The sequence below is a fragment of the Bolinopsis microptera genome, chromosome 11 (assembly GCF_026151205.1).
Source record: "Bolinopsis microptera isolate Bmic1 chromosome 11, MBARI_Bmic_1.0, whole genome shotgun sequence".
Lineage (NCBI taxonomy): Eukaryota > Metazoa > Ctenophora > Tentaculata > Lobata > Bolinopsidae > Bolinopsis > Bolinopsis microptera.
Window position 1 is genome coordinate 4,766,579 of NC_087082.1, and position 21,561 is coordinate 4,788,139.

General features: G+C 37.5%; 2 protein-coding genes across 3 annotated transcripts in view; both read right to left on the minus strand.

Annotated features, from left to right (window-relative positions):
- The window catches only part of LOC134822977 (translocating chain-associated membrane protein 1-like), an 80,984-nt gene that overhangs the window by 27,547 nt on the left and 31,876 nt on the right, over positions 1–21,561 (minus strand). The window contains exons 6-11 of one of the 2 annotated variants that reach the window (XM_063834273.1): positions 19,852–19,995; positions 19,556–19,626; positions 18,525–18,641; positions 18,241–18,360; positions 17,972–18,109; positions 16,057–16,731 (exon numbers count right to left, since the gene is read on the minus strand). The exons of the other annotated variant lie outside the window; for it this stretch is intronic. Of the exons in view, the coding sequence (XP_063690343.1) occupies positions 16,653–16,731; positions 17,972–18,109; positions 18,241–18,360; positions 18,525–18,641; positions 19,556–19,626; positions 19,852–19,995 (669 nt within the window). The 3' untranslated portion in view covers positions 16,057–16,652. Of the gene's footprint in view, positions 1–16,056; positions 16,732–17,971; positions 18,110–18,240; positions 18,361–18,524; positions 18,642–19,555; positions 19,627–19,851; positions 19,996–21,561 lie in introns of those variants that run through there. 2 annotated transcript variants of the gene reach the window in all.
- LOC134822984 (uncharacterized) lies at positions 9,862–15,115 on the minus strand. Its single transcript, XM_063834286.1, has 9 exons — positions 14,969–15,115; positions 14,586–14,656; positions 13,869–14,322; positions 13,445–13,626; positions 13,076–13,171; positions 12,777–12,858; positions 12,044–12,153; positions 10,308–10,409; positions 9,862–10,059 (listed from the first exon to the last, which is right to left on the minus strand). The coding sequence occupies exons 4-9, from the start codon at positions 13,620–13,622 to the stop codon at positions 9,953–9,955; spliced, it is 675 nt and encodes a 224-aa protein (XP_063690356.1). The 5' UTR covers positions 13,623–13,626; positions 13,869–14,322; positions 14,586–14,656; positions 14,969–15,115; the 3' UTR covers positions 9,862–9,952.

Consider the following 21,561-nt stretch of genomic DNA (forward strand, 5'->3'; position numbering starts at 1 on the left):
AATCAGACATCAGATGGAATATACTATAAGAGAAAAATAATAATCTCGACACATATTGGTTTAACTATTTAAACCCCTAAACCTGTTCCAAATAACCCGGAACATAAATACGATACAGCTAATTAGCTAGCTGAGCCATCTCGGCCGGTGAGCCATCTCGGCCGCCACGGGCAAAAAAATCATTTTCAAAATCAAAATCAATATCGTTTCGAAATCAAAGTCAATATCGTTTTCAAAATCAAAATCAATATCGTTTTCGAAATCAAAATCAAAATGGTTTTCGAAATCAAAATCAATATCGTTTTTAAAATCAAAATCAATATCGTTTTTAAAATCAAAACCAATATCGTTTTCAAAATCAAAATTAATATCGTTTTCAAAATCAAAATCAATATCGTTTTCAAAATCAAAATCAAAATTGAAATCAAAATTAAAATCAAAATTAATAAATTGAAATCAAAATTAATTTACAATTGTAATAGATTAAGAAGAACTACCCGAAGGCAGCTGTACTCGGCAATAAAGATTCAATAAACTTCAGCTAATTCACTAACTACCACCCTTATCCCGAAATACTAGGTATCGACCCGAACGCAACCCAAAGAGATTTTGACAGCATGTGATTGATGTAATTAATCGAAACTTATTACAATTCGTAATGAATGAATGGGAAAAGCGAGCGACCGATTTCATTATCGGTATCATTTTGCATTTGAGAACGGTCAATCAAATTAATATCATTTCCTTTTGTTTGGGAAAGAGAGACACCGTACCATGGCAGCGGTCCACTCTACCCATGATTTTGGGTTTTGGTTAAATATATGTATATAGATATTTGACCAAAACCCATAATCATGGGTAGAGTGGACCGCTTCCAGTGTCTCTCTTTCCCAAACAAAAGGCAATGATATCAATTTGAATGACCGTTATCAAATGCAAAATGATACCGAGAATGAAATCGGTCGCTCGCTTTTCCCACTCATTCATGGCTTTCGGATTGTAAAAAGTTTCGATTTATAACATTTAATCTATTTCAATTGTAAATGAATGGGAAAAGCGAGCGACCGATTTCATTCTCGGTATCATTTTGCATTTGATAACGGTCATTCAAATTGATATCATTGCATTGCCTTTTGTTTGGAAAAGAGAGACACTGGCAGCGGTCCACTCTACCCATGATTATGGGTTTTGGTCAAATATCATCTCTTTTTGATTATAATGTCAGGGTACTTTACAAAGCCGAAATGTAAACTCATAACTTCATTAATATTAATAAGGAGGTGATTTCAACGATTTCGAAATTTTTCCTTTAAAAACATTTCCTTGTGTTTAGGTAAGCATATCGGTCGATCACTGACTGAATATGCCACTTTATACTCATTCAAGTTGGCATTAAATTCATATATAATGACATTGAACTGTCGTGGCAAAGCAGAATTTGTTCAAAATCACGAATGAGCAAAATTTGAACCTTTCGCACGTGCAAACCTTGAGCGGAAGTTGCGTTCGCATCCAATATTGAATCACCGTAAATTTTTGCATGATGGTGTTTTATATATAGTTTGATAAGCATGAAAAGTTTCAAAGTATGTCAAGAAGAACTGTAATCACAACGGCACTCCAAAGTTGACGGAAATTGGTGAAAACAGCAATATTCAGTGATTTTAGCAATTTTCTATCAATTTGGGCGTGGCCCCACGTGTGCAACTTTTTGATTTTCAACTTTAAAACTAGCCTATGACACAATTGAGACCTTTAGAAAGCAAAATTGAGCTCCACAACCCAAGGGATGGTGCAACACCAGAGAATACTAGAACGTAAAATTAGCGTTTTTATAAAATTATTCTTTAAAAAAGCACTAACTTCAATAGCGAATATCTTAATGAAGTAGCAAGCTAGAAAAACTTTCCGGTAGATTTTCAGAATGCTCAAAGAATTATCTAACTTCAATATGCCCTCAAATTTTGAATAAAATTACTCCTTAATGGCGTAAAATTGATTTTAAAAATGATTACTTTGTGAAAAATCAAGTTTTAAAAATGGTTAAATTGATGACGTCATCAAGTGGTGATGATGACGTTGAATTACTTTGTAACATAATGTAAACTAAAGTCTAAACAATTATCTTCAAGACCTGTGGTCTGAAATGGCTGTATCTTAAAAGCTTCTGAATCTACGGACACCTAAATATAGCCTATAATTGACTGGCAAAGCGTCTATCCCTGAATATCACAGTGCTGGCAAGCACGAGCGGTGTCTTTATTGGGGGTATACTATGTACCCCCTTTACTATTCTATCCCCTTAACTATTATACCCCCTTTACACCCCCTTTGGTACAAGTCGGAAGCCTCTTTCGTGCACGCGAAGCGTGCACTCCGGCCGGAGGCGGCGGCCGAAGGCCGACGCCTCCGGCAGGAGTTTTTCAGGCATTAAGACTCATCGGAAGTCGTTCAGCAGATTTATTTTTAGTTCAAAATATTCTAATTTGATGTCAAAGATGTCAGAAATAAGAAATAGTTATGTTGAGATTTTTAAAAAATTTGCATAAAATACTCGCCAGCACTGTTATACGAAATTCGGTAAAAAACCCGAAATCGCCATATTCAGGTGCCTTAAAAACCATGTTAAAATTGAGTTAGAGATCTGAAACTTTGCAGGGCGTCTAGACGTTGACCTAATCGACTGTAAAAAAAGTTTTAAGTTTCAGGAGCATCGGGAAATTGGTTTTCTAGAACCCCTGTTTTACGACAGATTGTCGTGATATATACATACATATATATATACATATATTTGACCAAAACCCATAATCATGGGTAGAGTGGACCGCTGCCAGTGTCTCTCTTTCCCAAACAAAAGGAAATGATATTAATTTGATTGACCGTTCTCAAATGCAAAATGATACCGAGAATGAAATCGGTCGCTCGCTTTTCCCATTCATTCACGGCTTTCGAATTGTAATAAGTTTCGATTGATTACATCAATCAGATGCTGTAAAAATCTCTTTGGGTTGCGTTCGGGTCGATACCTAGTATTTCGGGGTAAGGGTGGTAGTTACTACTAGCTGAAGTTTATTGAATCTTTATTGCCGAGTACAGCTGCCTTTGGGTAGTTCTTCTTAGTCTATTACAATTGTAAATGAATGGGAAAAGCGAGCGACCGATTTCATTCTCGGTATCATTTTGCATTTGAGAACGGTCAATCAAATTAATATCATTTCCTTTTGTTTGGGAAAGAGAGACACTGGCAGCGGTCCACTCTACCCATGATTATGGGTTTTGGTCAAATATCATCTATTTTTGATTATAATGTCAGGGTACTTTATAAAGTCGAAATATAAACTGATATCTTCATTAATAAGGAGGAAGTTTCAACGATTTCGAAATTTTTCCTTTAAAAACATTTCCTTGTGTTTAGGTAAGCATATCGGTCGATCACTGACTGAATATGCCACTTAATACTCATTCAAGTTGGCATTAAATTCATATATAATGACATTAAACTGTCGTGGCAAAGCAGAATTTGTTGGAAATCACGAATGAGCAAAATTCTCACCTTTCGCACGTGCAAACTTTGAGCGGACGTTGCGTGCGCATCAATATTGAATCGCCGTAAATTTTTGCATGTAATTGTTTTATATATAGTTTGATAAGCATGCAAAGTTTCAAAGTATTTCAAGAAGAATTGTAATCACAACGGCACTCTAAAGTTGACAGAAAATGACGAAAACAGCAATTTCAGTGATTTTAGCAATTTTCTATCAATTTGGGCGTGTCCCCACGTGTGCAACTTTTCTATTTTCAACTTTAAAACTAGCCTAATGCACAATTTATACCTATAGGAAGCAGAACTGAGCTCCACATCCCAAGGCATGGCCCAACACCAGAGAATACTAAATCGCAAAATTGACGTTTTTATAAAATAATTCTTCAAAAAAGCACAAACTTCAATGACGAATATCTTTATGAAGGAGCAAGCTAGAAAAACTTTCCGGTAGATTTTCAGAATGCTTGAACAATTATCTAAGATGAAAATTTCCTCAGATTTTGAATACAATTACTTTTTAATGGTGTAAAATCATTTTTAAAAGTTATTACTTTGTCAAAAATCAAGTTTTAAAAACGGTTAACTTGATGACGTCATCAAGGGGTGTTCATGACGTCAAATAATTTGTTTGTACAATGTAAACTAAAGTGTAAACAATTATTTTCAAGACCTGTGGTCGGAAATGGCTGTATCTTTTATACTTTTGAATCTATGGACAATTAAATACAGGCTACAATTGACTGGCAAAGCGTCTATCCCTGAATATGTATATATTATATATCACGACAATCTGTCGTAAAACAGGGGTTCTAGAAAACCCATTTCCCGATGATCCTGAAACCTGAAACTTTTTTTGCAGTCGATTTGGTCAACGTCTAGACGCCCTGAAAAATTTCAGATCTCTAACTCAATTTTAACATGGTTTTTAAGGCACCTGAATATGGCGATTTTGGGTTTTTTACCGAATTTCGTATAACAGTGCTGGCGAGTATTTTATGCAAATTTCTTAAAAATCTCAACATAACTATTTTTTATTCCTGTCATCTTTGACATCAAATTAGAATGTTTTGAACTAAAATAAATCTGCTGAACGACTTCCGATGAGTCTTAATGCCTGAAAAACTCCTGCCGGAGGCGGCGGCCTTCGGCCGCCGCCTCCGGCCGGAGTGCACGCTTCGCGTGCACGAAAGAGGCTTGTAAACGTGTACCAAAGAGGGTATAATAGTAAAGGGGGTATAATAGTAAAGGGGGTATAATAGTAAAGGGGGTATAATAGTAAATGGGGTACATAGTATACCCACAATAAATGCAACGGTCGTGCTTGCCAGCACTGTGATATATTCAGGGATAGACGCTTTGCCAGTCAATTATAGCCTGTATTTAAGTGTCCGTAGATTCTAAAGTATAAAAGATACAGCCATTTCGGACCACAGGTCTTGAAGATAATTGTTTAGACTTTAGTTTACATTATGTTAAAAAGTAATTCAACGTCATCATCACCACTTGATGACGTCATCAAGTTAACCATTTTTAAAACTTGATTTTTCACAAAGTAATCATTTTTCAAATCGATTTTACGCCATTAAGGAGTAATTTTATTCAAAATTTGAGGGCATATTGAAGTTAGATAATTGTTTAAGCATTCTGAAAATCTACCGGAAAGTTTTTCTAGCTTGCTCCTTCATAAAGATATTCGCTATTGAAGTTAGTGCTTTTTTAAAGAATAATTTTATAAAAACGCTAATTTTACGTTCTAGTATTCTCTGGTGTTGCACCATCCCTTGGGTTGTGGAGCTCAATTTTGCTTCCTAAAGCTCTAAATTGTGTCATAGGCTAGTTTTAAAGTTGAAAATCGAAAAGTTGCACACGTGGGGACACGCCCAAATTGATAGAAAATTGCTAAAATCACTGAAAATTGCTGTTTTCACCAATTTCCGTCAACTTTGGAGTGCCGTTGTGATTACAGTTCTTCTTAAAATACTTTGAAACTTTGCATGCTTATCAAACTATATATAAAACACCATCATGCAAAAATTTACGGTGATTCAATATTGGATGCGCACGCAACTTCCGCTCAAGGTTTGCACGTGCGAAAGGTTAAAATTTTGCTCATTCGTGATTTTGAACAAATTCTGCTTTGCCACGACAGTTCAATGTCATTATATATGAATTTAATGCCAACTTCAATGAGTATAAAGTGGCATATTCAGTCAGTGATCGACCGATATGCTTACCTAAACACAAGGAAATGTTTTCAAAGGAAAAATTTCGAAATCGTTGAAATAACCTCCTTATTAATATTAATGAAGTTATGAGTTTACATTTCGGCTTTGTAAAGTACCCTGACATTATAATAAAAAAGAGATGATATTTTACCAAAACCCATAATCATGGGTAGAGTGGAGCGCTGCCAGTGTCTCTCTTTCCCAAACAAAAGGCAATGATATCAATTTGAATGACCGTTATCAAATGCAAAATGATACCGAGAATGAAATCGGTCGCTCGCTTTTCCCATTCATTTACAATTGAAATAGATTACATGTTATAAATCGAAACTTATTACAATTCGTAAGCCATGAATGAGTGGGAAAAGCGAGCGACCGATTTCATTCTCGGTATCATTTTGCATTTGATAACGGTCATTCAAATTGATATCATTGCCTTTTGTTTGGGAAAGAGAGACACTGGCAGCGCTCCACTCTACCCATGATTATGGGTTTTGGTAAAATATATAATATGTATGTATCCCGACAATCTGTCGTAAAACAGGGGTTCTAGAAAACCCATTTCCCGATGCTCCTGAAACTTGAAACTTTTTTTGCAGTCGATTTGGTCAACGTCTAGACGCCCTGAAAAATTTCAGATCTCTAACTTAATTTTAACATGGTTTTTAAGGCACCTGAATATGGCGATTTCGGGTTTTTTTACCGAATTTCGTATAACAGTGCTGGCGCGAATTTTATGCAAATTTCTTCAAAATCTCAACATAACTATTTCTTATTTCTGTCATCTTTGACATCAAATTAGAATGTTTTGAACTAAAAATAAATCTGCTGAACGACTTCCGATGAGTCTTAATGCCTGAAAAACTCCTGCCGGAGGCTTCCAACGTGTACCAAAGGGAGTGTAAAGGGGTTATAATAGTGAAGGGGGTACAATAGTAAAGGGGGTACATAGTATTCCCCCAATAAAGACACCGCTCGTGCTTGCCAGCACTGTGATCACGACAATATGTCGTAAAACAGGGGTTCTAGAAAACCCACTTCCCGATGCTCCTGAAACCTGAAACTTTTTTGCAGTCGATTTGGTCAACGTCTGTCGTCTAGACGCCCTGAAAAATTACAGATCTCTAACTCAATTTTAACATGGTTTTTAAGGCACCTGAATATGGCGATTTAGGGTTTTTACCGAATTTCGTATAACAGTGCTGGCGAGTATTTTATGCAAATTTCTTAAAAATCTCAACATAACTATTTTTATTCCTGTCATCTTTGACATCAAATTAGAATGTTTTGAACTAAAAATAAATCAGAAATCTGCTGAACGACTTCCGATGAGTCTTAATGCCTGCAAAACTCCTGCCGGAGGCGGCGGCCTTCAGCCGCCGCCTCCGGCCGGAGTGCACGCTTCGCGTGCACGAAAGAGGCTTGTAACGTGTACCAAAGGGGGTATAATATTAAAGGGGGTATAATACTAATAGTAAAGGGGGTATACTAGTAAAGGGGGTATAATTGTATATGGGGTACATAGTATACCCACAATAAATGCAACGGTGGTGCTTGCCAGCACTGTGATAGTCATAATTTTTAACGGCCAGGTACTGGTAGCGCAGTTGGTTAGAACGCAGTTGGTTAGAACGCCAGCTTTTCAATCGTGAGGTTGAGAGTTCGAATCCCACTGTCTGCCCATGGTCGTGGGGTGAGCGTCGTTGACGTTCAGCTAAGGATCCTGAGTTGTCTATGCAGCCTCCCGGTCTACTCAGCCAAATACTCGAGAAATCGGGCGTGAGGGTTAAATGAGGAGCTGCACATTGCAGCAAAGTCTCGGGCAAAGAAAGTCTGGTACACACTACCTTAACCGTCACTGGCCAAATAAATCCTTCGGCTTCCTGTAATTGGCTGGTTTAGGTTACCTGGGGACCCCAGGCTATTACTATTAGTATTATGTTCATAAACACGAATAAATATTCGGCGGAATAACAGGCTGAGCGCCGCCCAGTAATTGGCTGGTTGCACTTGTGTAACAATGTGGCTGTTGGAATACACCGAAGTGAAATAAATGTCTTGATAAAAATTATCAAAAAAAGGTATGAGATAATTAATCGACTACAACAAATAAGGTATTTCAAAAAAGTGCCAATTTATACAGCATAACTGATAACTCTACACTCGACAAATTAATTTAACACGTTCTCTAGGTGGCCCTAGCCCCTAACCCTCTACTCTGACCCCATCTCTAACTCTAACCCAATCCCTAGATGCACGCTCCAAAATACCAAATCGTAATGTCAGTACTAATGATAAATTCAGTAGGATCTGTTAAGAGATACATTGACGACGGAGCAGGTCAGTTTACAGGTACTACCAGACAGTTTTCAGCATGGATAAAGAAGGTCAACGAAAACATCGCTCCCGATGGCCTTGAAATAGATGAATTCCAAGCAGAAAATACAGCTGAATATGACAGTTTTCTAGATGTACAGTTTACTTTCGACCATCAAGGAGAGCTTCAAACTGATCTATACGTAAAAGAAACAGACTCCAGGTCCTACCTACATTTCAGCAGTAGTCACCCCAATCACATATTCTCAGGAATTGTATACTCCCAGTGTTTACGCCTTAGGAGGATAATCAATTCAAAGGAGAGGTTAGAGACCCAGCTTAACATTCTCAAACGGGCGTTTCATGAATCAGGATACCCTAGTAAAATGGTTGACAACATAGCTAACAAAGTCCTTGGCATGGAAAGAGTGTTAGTCAGGAAGAGTACGGTCGAGCCTAATGAACAATCCCCGCTATCAGCCATACCACATACCAATCAGAGTCATCTCCAGTTATGGAAGTGACAATGACTTGGTGAATGTTGTCCAGAAATACGAAGGTCACTTGAGACGAACTCGTAGTTTTAGTGAAAGTGAGAGTCAGCAAGCCACAAACTCCACCACAGCACCGAAAGGAAAAAATAAACTGTTTCAGTTTGTGAAGAAAACGGGATCTACGCTTAGATCTTGCCTCGTTACATCTAAACAGCTTGCCTTATAGGTGCTAAACATGGTAAGCTGAACCCTGTCACAGAAGAAACTGCAAGTGTTGTAAAATGATCATGAGTAAGGACCCCATCACATCAAATGGTAAAAAGATCAAATCAGCCCCTGGTTGTTGCAAGACCTATAACATCATCTATCTTGTACAGTGTTCGATTTGTAAGAAAAACTATGTGGGTAGGACTATTAATAGCTTGCATAAAAGGATGGACGGACACAGGTCCAAATTTTATGAAATCATTGATGGTAGAGCATTTGATATTACTAGTGATGAGTATAGCCTAGGAGTTCACTTGATTGACCACGGTTTAGGAGTACATACAGATTTTAATGAAACTTTTAGAACTTTTATTTTAGAGAATTGCAGTCCCAGTACACTTGAAGTAAAAGAAAATAACTACATACATTTGCTTAATTCTCTTAGACCTTTTGGCCTTAATACTGTCAATCCCTTTGGATTACCTATATTCCATAAACCTTAATATGATCTTTTTACCTTTTTCGGATTCTTAATTTTGTAACGGCTTGAGTTTCACTAACCTTTTAACATTTTTTAGGTTCAATGTCACTGGAGATGACTACAATCGAAATATATTTGGCAAGAATCTGAATGTTTTCAGTGTTGAAAGTTTAGTTTCTTAAATCCTGGAGTAGTCATTCGTGTCCCTGATATTTGGGTTAATTCTAACTCTCCCATGATAAATTCAAAATTAACAAATTTAAAATCAATGTATTCCACTTCCAGATTCTAATTATATGTAAAATCATCAACTATGGTTCAGGTTACCTTATCGAACTTTATTTGAACGGACGCTGGAGGCGCTATTGTTCATTTTAAGGTCTGTTCAAAATTATGTCCATTCACGCAATGTCCAGTCAAATAACGTCCGATAAGTATATCATATTTACTTTTAAATTCTACTTTACCATCTTCTATCAACAATTTCAGTTCAAAAGCGGACAGAGCATTTTTTATAACGTACAGGAAATGGTGAACAAAACCATATAGTCATACCATATGGTCCTACTATATGAAATAAATGATATATTCACTACCGTCTAATCACTACTGATATATCAAACATCATACTCCATACTCCAATTTGAATAATCTCTTCACCTCCACAAAATATTGTGATTTTGCATCACTTGCTGGTTTTTCTGAACTTTTCTAAAAGAGAAAGTTTTTTTGGCTCAGCCATTGATAATCGCCGACTGTTTGATTGAATGTTGATAACCCTCGATTCGTGAACTGAAAAAATGCAAATTGTCAATAAATATAGATCTGGATTCTGATGAACCATATTTTTCCTAACACGTGACAGCAACTTTTACCAATCAACTTCCAACATTGACCAATCAAATCCCAGAAGCACTGTCACGTGTCAAAACAAATATGTTCACCTTCCCACCGGAGTCCACATCTATGTATAAAACTGATTGTGTGTTCACTGTTCTATAAATCATAAGTAACAATTTTAGCTGCTTAATATAAAATACCTGTCGGTGTTTTCATGGTGAAAAAATGTGGTTTATCGAGAGTCATCATATTGGGTTTCTCGAGAACGTATTCCTTTGTCCGAGGCAGAGTCGTGTACGAACCTGGCAAGTGAAAATTGTATAATTGTCGCGCTGGAGGGGGGGGGGGGTACCAACGGACATTAATGGGCATTAATGGGCATTATATTAATGTGCATTCCAGGAAACTACCGTGGCATTTCACTGGCACCGGTTGCAGCGAAAGTTTTTAACAAGCTCATCCTCAACCGGATCTACCCATTCATTGATCCCCTCTTGCGGCCAAACCAAAATTGTTTCCGTAGAGGAAGATCCACACTCCCACAGGAGTCCTTGCTCTACGTCGTATACTCGAGGAATGCAAGATCGGAAATCGCTCAGCCGCAATTGTGTTTGTCGATTTTTCGAAAGCGTTCAACAGCATTAACCGGGATGCCCTTTTCCACATCCTCTCCCTCTACGGTATCCCTGCTCCACTTGTAGATGCTATCAGGCTTCTTTATGACTCATCGTTCTCTCGTGTCTAGACCATCGACGGCCTTACTGACTTTTCAGGACACTTATTGGAGTTCTTCAAGGGGACACTCTAGCACCCTTTCTCTTCGTCATCGTTCTTGATTATGTCCTCAGAAGCTGCATGGGTGAAGAATTCGGTCTTACCATCATGCCTAGGAAAAGTCGAAGAGTGCCTGCGGTAAAAATCACAGACCTTGACTTTGCTGATGATTTGGCCTTAATTTCAGACACCATAGAGCAAGTCCAACTTCTGCTGACAGACCTTGAAAATGCAGCCGCACAAGTTGGTCTTGCTATGAATGCTTCTAAGACCGAGTTCATGACCATCAACATCCCTGACACTATCGACTTACATTTCATCTCAGGCCGCCAGATTAAACAGGTTGATGACTTTAAATACCTCGGCTCTTTCATTGCGGACAGTAGAAAGGATTTCAACACAAGGAAAGGAATGGCCTGGTCAGCCTGTATTAAACTGCAAAAAGTCTGGTCCTCTGGCATTTCCGAACAACTGAAAGTCAAGTTCTTTAGAGCCTGTGTCGAACCAGTATTGCTCTATGGATCAGAGACATGGACCATAAACAAGCAGCTTGAGAAGCGCCTCAGCGGATGCTACACCCGTCTTTTAATGAAGGCCAAGAACATCTCGTGGAAGAAGCATCCAACCCTCAAGCAGATCTATGGCAACCTTCCATTTATTGCCTCAGTGGTTGCGTCGAGGCGTTCCAGATTTGCTGGGCATTGCATGAGAGCTTCTGACCAAGTTATCTCCTCTATCCTCCTCTGGCGACTTGCCCAATCCGGCCGTGGAAGGAGACCACTCACCTTCCTGGACGTAGTAGCTCGTGACACTGGGCTCCAGTTAGACGACCTTCGAACTGTTATGTGCGATCGAGACGTGTGGAGGCAGACAGTGAATGGGATTTCGATTGAGGATCGCCCAAATAAAAAGTAAGTAATTTGTATTAATGGGCATTAATGGGCATTAATGGCAATGGCAGCCTGAGCAAAATTTTAAAATACTGCCATTAATGTCCGTCGGTACCCCCCGTCGCGCTTGTTGTGTCTTAATGTTGGCATTAATCACTTATTCTAACCCTAACTTTTATTATTTATTCAGATTGCAAATGGATCCATCATGGTGCAACTTTGCAAAAATTACTAAATATCAGATTGTGCGAATGGTTCTAAAAAGATGTTACCTTTCTGGTCGGGGGAAATCTCCTGACTTAGTCTCCGGTTAACAGCTGCCATCATTACGCTTGGTTTCCTTGATCTGGCTGAGCTGATCGTTGCTAATCTGCTCACTGCTCTGTGGAGAGATTTATACGTGAGTCAATTCATTCAAATGAATAAGCTTTAAAACTTTTTTTTCACAGCCATGTTTCTAGAAACATATCATAACGAGGAGTTTTCGTCGCAATGAAGTTGCCGTTACCATGAAGTTGCCATACATAATAAAAGAGAAGAGCAAACAACTTATATTGATAACACCTGGAGGTGAAGGTTGATATATTTGGAATCAGTTTTGACTTTTGACTCGGACATAGGAGACGGTCACATACTTAATCTGCTTAAATCAAATTGTGTAAATTCAATTTACTAAATTGTATAACATACATTCCATAATGCGTGCGAGTCACTGAAACTGATTAGTATATAAACAAACTCTGTTCGTGTAAACTTATTCGTTGGTTCCTTATTCAAGCAGGAAAATAAAAACTGGATAAATTGCTTCCACCAAACCAACAGACCTAGTCTAGTCCTAGAGAGCTCACCGTGAAATTGATACCCAAAACTATATACATTTGTAAAAGGCTTTTGATGAAATATAATGATATTAGCAATTAGCATGACAGCAGCGCATTTAGTTCCATATCTAAGATATTCAATCGGGCGACACGATTTCAGAATGCAGATATTAAACTTTCTCACCTGACAACTTTGTCTGAGAACCTGTATTTTTCTTGAGAGTAAAACACTTGTTTGTGACTCATGTCCCTTGAGGTTATCGAATCTGCAGGAACGTAATATATTATTATTATGAAAATTAACAGGATTGTATAAAATGAATATAGTATAAAAAGGAATAAGATTGACAGATAACAATTCTCCATTACACGGATAGTTTATTTTAAGGTAGATTGAAGAAATAATACTTAATCTAAAATTTAGATATTTTAAACAAAATAATAGAAGTTTTGTCAAAAATTTCTAATTCAATTAATGATGACCTGATATAACTGGGGAGATGAAACCGTATCTCAACATAAGTTGACTCGTTAATTCACCATCACATCCTTTATCTATCATTGATAACAACATGTTACCTGAAACAGTGAAATAATACACCGCTGGATTAAAGCAGACGGCTCATATGCATTAAAAATAACGAGCAAAATCAAATGAACTATTGATAGAAAATAAAAAAGTTTTTGAGAAAATAACAGCTATAAACGAGTAAAATGTTGCTCCAAACTCTAAGAACGTTATACAGTATACTTAATATCAAATAATTAAGATATGTCACCTTCGCGATTGCATGATTTTGACTTTCGTTTTAACATTAATTCTGTTAATTGGGTCTAACTCTACAAACGTACCAGCAATATAAATTCTCCCCGACTCAGTACTATTAGGAGTACTTCCTCCGCTTGAGCTCCTCCGGAACCTGGCGGTTAAACCCAGGGTACTGGAGTGAGTGGAGGAGGTACTGAGTCCTAGAGGGTCACCGTCACCGCCGCTGCTGTGTCTGCTTCCTCGTCTGCTGTGGTCCTGCATCCTCCTGTTTAAGGAAGGGATGTTATTCGGACTGTAGTTCCATACTTTCGGTAGCCAGATTCGGACCATGGTTGTGTTCAGATGAAAGTCGTTTTGCCGGATAAATTACACAGACGGGATAAGAATTTTGACTGTGGTTAGTATTTACGGAGGACTGTCTGTCATCTGTGTAAATAAAGGCCAAATGGGAGATAAGAGAGCTGCATTATAAAGTGATATTGATAATAGTGAAGGAACAAACATTACCTCAAACAAATATCTTTTGCTATTTTAAAAGTGTTTTCTCTGCGAGGGGTTGCTTCTTTTCTCTCCTTATTATCACGTGAAAACTTGTACAACACTGTGTCGCTCACGAACTTCTTGATAAATGGATACACTGCAAAAAAGAGCGAAACAGTTGCACTAGTTATCAAATATCACTATGTCATTGTGTCAAATAATATTTCATACTCAGAAATGTGCCGGTGCTCACCGCTCTGGAAGTTCCATTTTAAATATAAGTTGTACCAATGTACCGTGCTGGATTTTGTACTTAACTTTAAGAGTAGATGAAAACCACAACTAACCAGGTTCTATTATTTTGTTGGAGAAGAGAATTTCTCTGCAAAGGAAAAGTCCACTCTCGGGTGTGTTGCTCCAGCCATTGTCGACTAACCAGGTCACCATGTCGTTACCGAAGAAAGAATTTGGTTCGGCTAACCTGAAATGATTTATTATCTTTTCGCTGATTTGTATGGAAACGAACCATGATAAAAACATGTTATTAATTACTCGCACTCAAAATTGCCTTCACTCACACTGTATACTGATACGGTCATTGGTCAAGATTTAAAAATCCAGAAATTTGACACCATGGGGAATTCGATTCGGCATTTATCAAATGGACAATTAATTGATAAAACTTAAGTTTGGTGACTACCAACCTGCCTTATAATTATAAAACTTATTTAGATCATGACTGACCTCCTGCTGCCGATTATCTTTGTGTGTATAGTCTTGGGATGTGGTGCGTTCTTACACTCTCGATACAATTTCTGAGAAACACATCATTTCATGAGATTATAGGATTATTCGGAGAGTTGAATGTTGGTTATTTTTATCTGGTCAACATTGTATTAATATCATGGGTCTAATCTGGAAATACCTTTTACCTTCTGCTAGTGGAAACAGGTTATCCAAATTTGATTAAGCGTGACCGTTATTGCAATATGCAGAGTACATGCATCCTAATAAAGGAAAGATCTGGAATACTATTATACTTAAAACAGATATAGGATTTAAAACCCTTGCCGCGGATTTCAAACCCAGCCCTGGGGTGTCATAGAAATCACGAGTTTAAGAATTACCTCAGTAGAAGAACGAATATCACGCATGACCCGTCTTTTATGAGAGACTGCGCAAATCAGAGGTTTTCTGTCTTCAAACTCGATCACTGAATGATCTACAGCGGTTCTAGCGAATAAACGTCCAACATCCATGTTAGGTTATTTTCTGTGGTATTACTATAAGCTATCTGTCAGAGCAAAATAAAGGCAAAAATAAAGGCATGATATTGTGTAACTGTAACTTATTAAGTGCCTTCGAACTTATATTATTAGGACTTGAAATTGAAACTTTATATTTACGTGAATTGAGCTAATTACTTGATTTGATTTATGAATTATTCGAAAATGCAAATCGAAGTTGATTTCCGATCACTACATCGATCGTTGCATCCCTAGAAGCGAATGGTTCATGGTTGGCTGTGGAAGAAATGAGTCAAATTTTATGTAACTTTTTCTTGTCATAGATTTGTTAAAATATAAGCAATTTTTCCTTTGATAAGTTTTTTCGGGAACTTACAAATTTAACCCCAACTCAGCAACACTGTTACAACTTGCTTAAACTGCTCTGTTAGTTTTTTAAACTTTTAAATATGCAAAGGAAAACCGACTAACCACTCGTTCGAAAAGTTATATATCGCATCATTACAGCTTAAACTGCCATGGTTTTTAGTTTATTAACAGACATGCACGAGTCTGAAAAGTTATACTAAAATACAATACTTTAAATGTTCAGTGAACACCAATCTTATACTATAAGATGAGTAATAACTCGTGCCTGTGCAACTGAATTGACACTGTTAGCGCTGCACCTGCATCAAGTTGGAATTACTGAATAGAACAAGGACCACCCTAAAACGACACTTAACTAAGTAGACTGACTTAACATTATCAAGTACAATTACGATTTACTCAACGGTTGAAACACCAAACATCGAGACGTCAAAACATTTACAGAAACTTGATCGCTCGTCGCTAGATACAACGTTATCTGTAATGCGACTGAAACTTGATCGCCCGGTTTAAATCAAGTTTGATTTTCGAATTATATGGACGTACGTGGGATACATTTTTGTAAATTTTTGTCCGTAGACTGAACAAATGATATACAGTTCTATGATAATGAATTGAAATGATAAGTTTATACACCACTAGTAGCTAAATCACTACTGTTAGTTATAATAATGGTCGCCTAAATAACATACACTAGAGATTAATTAAATTAACTTTGAAATCATGGACACTAAATCGTGTTATATTATTAACTGTTAAGTGACTAAACTGATATAGTTAACAAATAATGACTATCGAAAAAACGAATAATTACTGCTCACAATATATGTCCTGAATCCTCCCACTTATAAATTTAATAATATGATTGAAAAGTGACGAAAAAAATTAATTCAGGAACTTAATAATAATACAGCATGATCAAATCAGCTTTTACTCTAGCAATGTTACAAGTTGAGTGATAAGAAAGCAAATTCTAACACTATTGTTAAATTAAAACTAAAAACTTTAAAACTGTATCTACAAGGACGATATTTGGTTAAAATATATGAGGCACAGTGCACACCACCGCAATACCCCTACCAACCACAACCCCCTGAGTTGAGAGAGTTGGATCCACCTTGAGGGTACATATTATTATTAGTAACTTCCCATATTATTACATATTCCTAATAAGTCCGGTAATTTAATCACACATCTAGTCCTCCTTTTCGACGAGCTCCTTTGCGGCCCTCTTCTCTGCCCGTGCTTTCTTTGCTTCCTTGTTTTGTTCCTTCCTGTAAGGACGATTCTTATTAATACAGAGAAATAGATTGAATATTGTATAGTATGCATGTATTGGTTATTAGTTAATGTTTTGCAGTGTAGGTTTGGATTCACAATATATTTCAAACAGTAAAAGAAGCAAGTCAAATTCCTGTCAATAATATTTGATAGGGTATGATGCATCAACATTTTAGGTAGCAATTCAGTCTCAACAAACTGGGCTGCTACGGAGCTGAATTTGACTTTTTTTTTCGGCCAAGCAAATGCCTAAACTTTTAGCGTCACCACCTCCCCATCCGTAGTCAATTCACAAGGGAAAATATTAAAACCTTCAACACCCCACTACTCTCCTACATATTAATACCACAAAACGTTTGAACTCTTTCCAATTTCTTAAAGATTCTGAACATTGACGACAGTTGAACTTGAAGGACACAAGAACTTGCACCAACATTTTATCACCTTTACAGTCTACTCGGCACTTGACAGACCTCCCCAAACAAACTGACAGCCAGACTAATCGGGTTCTGTCAACCTGAACAATTTGTACATTCCCAAAAAATCGCTAGAACGTGCAATTAAGCAATTAGTCTGGAGGTTTTGTTTGTAGCGATATCTACACGGTGATTGACAAGGGCAGAGCAGGATGCATATTAGTTCCAGGATTTGCATGGCACCCACTCGGATGTACAGCACTAGGTTACGGGCGTGCAGCACTAGGTTACGGGCATGCAGCATTAGGTTATGGGCGTGCAGCACTGGGTTACGGTCGTGCAGCACTGGGTTACGAGCGTGCAGCACTGGGTGACGGGCGTGCAGCACTGGGTTACGAGCGTGCAGCACTGGGTTACGGTCGTACAGCACTGGGTTACGAGCGTGCAGCACTGGGTTACGAGCGTGCAGCACTGGGTTACGGTCGTGCAGCACTGGGTTACGAGCGTGCAGCACTGGGTTACGAGCGTGCAGCACTGGGTTACGGTCGTGCAGCACTGGGTTACGGACGTGCAGTGTGATGTAATATTACGTCGGATAAGAAACCGACAAGTGTCAATCAACAGACCGAAAAATATGAACCAGATACTGGTTCGCTCCAAAAATTGAAATGTACATGTCTCCGTAAAATGACTTATTATTCTCAAAATCTATTATCTATGTGAAGAAGTGTAGTTTAGGCACAAAACCGCTTTTGTTAAAAGCACTTTTCAAAGACTTTGCTAGTGGACGGTTAAAGAAATACGGATTATTTTTTACCTCTGTTGCCAGAAGTTGTCAGCCTTCTTCTGGGCTAGAGCCACTTCTTTAGCTTGGTGTCTCCAGCTGAGTACAGTTTGTACAAACTTTCCTCCCAGGTAGATTTGCATAGTGAGTAGAATCAGGAGAACCACCGAACTAAGGAGTCAGTAAGTTAGTTTACGATTTATATTCGTGAAAAAAGTGAGTACATGATAATAGCCGTAATATATAGTTATGAGCTGCTTTAGTTAGAAGGGAGCTAGAATAATGTAAATGTAACTGCTTACCAAGCAACAAATCTGAGTTGACTAATCTCATCAGGTGTTTTACCCCTGAGTTTGAAGAAGGTCACAACTGTAAGGGCAGCGATAGCATTACGTGCGACGACGAAGGCCACCGACCATAGCCTGGAAAAGTATGATTTACAATTTTGTTGTCACATGAATCATCAATAGCATTTTGGCTCAGTACTTACGTTTTAGCTTAATCTATTCTATTTTAGGACCATTGTTTATTATCGGTTGAAGTTTGAAAAAGATGTACAAATGGTACATAAAATATTTTCTCAAACCTGTAGAGGGGCTGCGCCAATTCACCGTTCCCGGAACATTCAATAACATCAGATAGAGCTTTCAAAACTTCGGCAATACAGTGTATAACGAGGATAATCGTGGCGGGGTAAACCAACCTGAATTATTTTTACTTTAATTTCGTTATGAGAATGGAGAAAATTTTTGGATTATAACCACTACACGTATGAATCCTTGCGCAATGCACACGAAAGTTGAAACCCTCTCGCTATGCAGTTTGCTGTTTACAGTGATGAAGTGGCATTTTACCTCACGTTTCATGCTTTCTAAATTGTAGGTTTTAGATATTTTAAATCAGCAGTATCTGCAGAAATGAAACCATTTCGTATTTGCTGACGTTTCCTGACGTACGCAGATATATTGCACAATAGAACAGTGCGCGCGTTGATTGCGCGCGCAAATTAGAGAATGCGCCACTTTCAAGTCCACGAAAAGAACCTGGCGCGTGACGCAAAGTATCACTAGAACTGACACGTCCACGTGTAAAGTAAAGAACGGACTCTAGCAGAACAATTGGATACTAGGTATGTCGGATAACAGCGGAGTTAAAATATTGAAGTTAATTGCAAGGGCATGGCTTCCTAAAGCACGGCAGAAATAAGCAGGTATGCGGATGTTCCAGACGCCCAAAAAGTTTCCTGATAGTCAGGGCGATATATGACGTATAGTAGTAAATAGGGAAGGATCCAAGGATTGTTGATCAGTGATAAATTGTCGCTTTTAGGATATCAGCGAAGCTCTACAGTAGCGACAAATGTGTTTCTTTTGCTAGGACCAAATTTGTCTATGAGTAAATTCTGGAGAGGTATTTTGAGAGTGATCATGGAAAGGAAACTCTGACTAATTTGATTATTTTCTTCATAATAAGAAAGTGGAATATCCAGAAATTTCCTTAGTGAAAATCAAGGTTATGATATATGAAATAAGTCAATGAGTAGGATCTGGGCGCGATCCAAGCAAAAAAGGAAGCAGAGGTTTGTGAATCCAGAAATGAAATTTGGATTCCCCTTACCCAGTAAGATAAGCTCCAAGAATAGGTATAAGGTAAGCTGTGTATCCAATAATCTTATCAGGCATTTCTTCCTGAAAACAGAAATGAGATATTAAAGACAGGAAACTATTAACACGATATCAAGTTTTAAAAATGCTGACTCAGGTTTTTAACGTTGACCTAATCTTTAAAGTTTCTTTTTCATACTGGTTACTGAAACTCATTCTTGTAACTTAATACCACCAATTAATTGATAAACTTATCAACATTCAATTAATTAATTAATTAATTCACTGATTCATCATGTTATAACTCACATCTTTAACTCTCATGAAGTACATTTCGGGATACTGGTGAAGGACGAATGCCATAATCAGGATCCAGTAGAATTTCATTAACATTGGCATGCTATCCGCAGGAGTGTGTTCCCAAATAGACGACAGGTTGTAGACGAGATCCTCCTGAAAAAAGGGAATTTTATTTAGAGAAATAAAATTACAGTTGAACTAATTCTTAGTTCTTAGTTTTAAGCTAATTCAGTGATTGTATCAATCGTTGATGATTAAAGAGCTAAAGTTCAGATATTGAAAAGAATAATAACGCACAGAACCGTTGGCAGGTGTTGAAGGCTAAAGTTAGAAGGTGTCATTGATTTTAACTTTACTGATTAACATTGACACTTAGGCACGGCTTGACAGTTTGGGCTAGGTTGCAAAGACAGACTAACAGTATTTTTCATTGCTTCTTTGTTTTTATGTTCTTATAGAAGAATAACTAAGTTGTCATGCTTAGTTTGTAGACTGTCTGGTGAGTAAGACCTCGTCTATTACCTTATTTTGTTTTTTATTTTAAACCAAAGTGTACGTTAACAAAAACAGTTATGTTTTTATATAATTTTATAAGTTTCTTTTAAAAGTGGTCCTGATTTTCAATTATATTGATGATGCAGAATCTGAAGCACCGAACCTATGTGCATTCGAAATCGGAACTTTGTATTTCACGATAAAAAACAATATCTATCCGGTTGTTTTAACATTGAATTAATATTAATTAATTCAGTATATTATAAATGAGCTGTTAACACAGGATTGTGTAGTACAACGAATACCTTAATTCATTACATAGTACATACCAACACGTAGCACAATGTATGTACTGTATTTTAGTACATAGATAGTATATAAATATAGCGTGGAATGTGAATTCTTTCACTTAGATAGAACTTGGATAATATAACTAACTAAGCTAACTTTTCATCGTTCAATGATGGTTGTTTTGATCAGATTACAATTCAATTAGGAGGTCGATCAACAAGCGAGGCTTACTACAGCCCCTGAACTAGCTCAAATTAAATGTTACGAAAGTTTTACCATCATTTCGATAGAATATTTCAAAGAGGTAGTTTATAGTTATTTAGAATATATATATTCGCATGTATCCACACTATATTTACATTACTTCAATCGGAAACAGGGTAGTGAAGAATCGACAACTTGGAAATAAGGCTGAATGTCCCCAAAAAACATCACAGAAGTGCTCAGCCCCTGGATGCAAGACTTGCCCGGTATTGTTCGATCTTGACTCTAAGATCATGGTCAACGGCATGGAGCTTAATCTAGACGAATCCCTCACGTGCAAAGATAAGCACATTATTTACGTTGCACAATGCCAGCAGTGTAGGGCTATTGAGGGATCTGAGGACACTTACTTTGGGCAGACGTTGACTCCATTCCACATTAGGCTCAATGGGCACCGGAACAAGTTCAACATTGACGACCGTGCCCTCTACGAGCACTCAGCCTTATCAATGCATTGTTACGATGTACACAAGGACACTTTCAGTTTTGACTGTTTCAAATTCGGGATTGTGAAAAAGACTAAACCTTCCCTATTAGATAGGGAAGAGGCTAGATTTTGTGCAAAGTTTAGAACTAATGTTTGGGGTTTAAATAGGATGGAAATTAAAAGGTAGTTTTTTTGTGGTTTTTACCAATATCTGTAATTATTTAATTTTAACAATTTTGTGC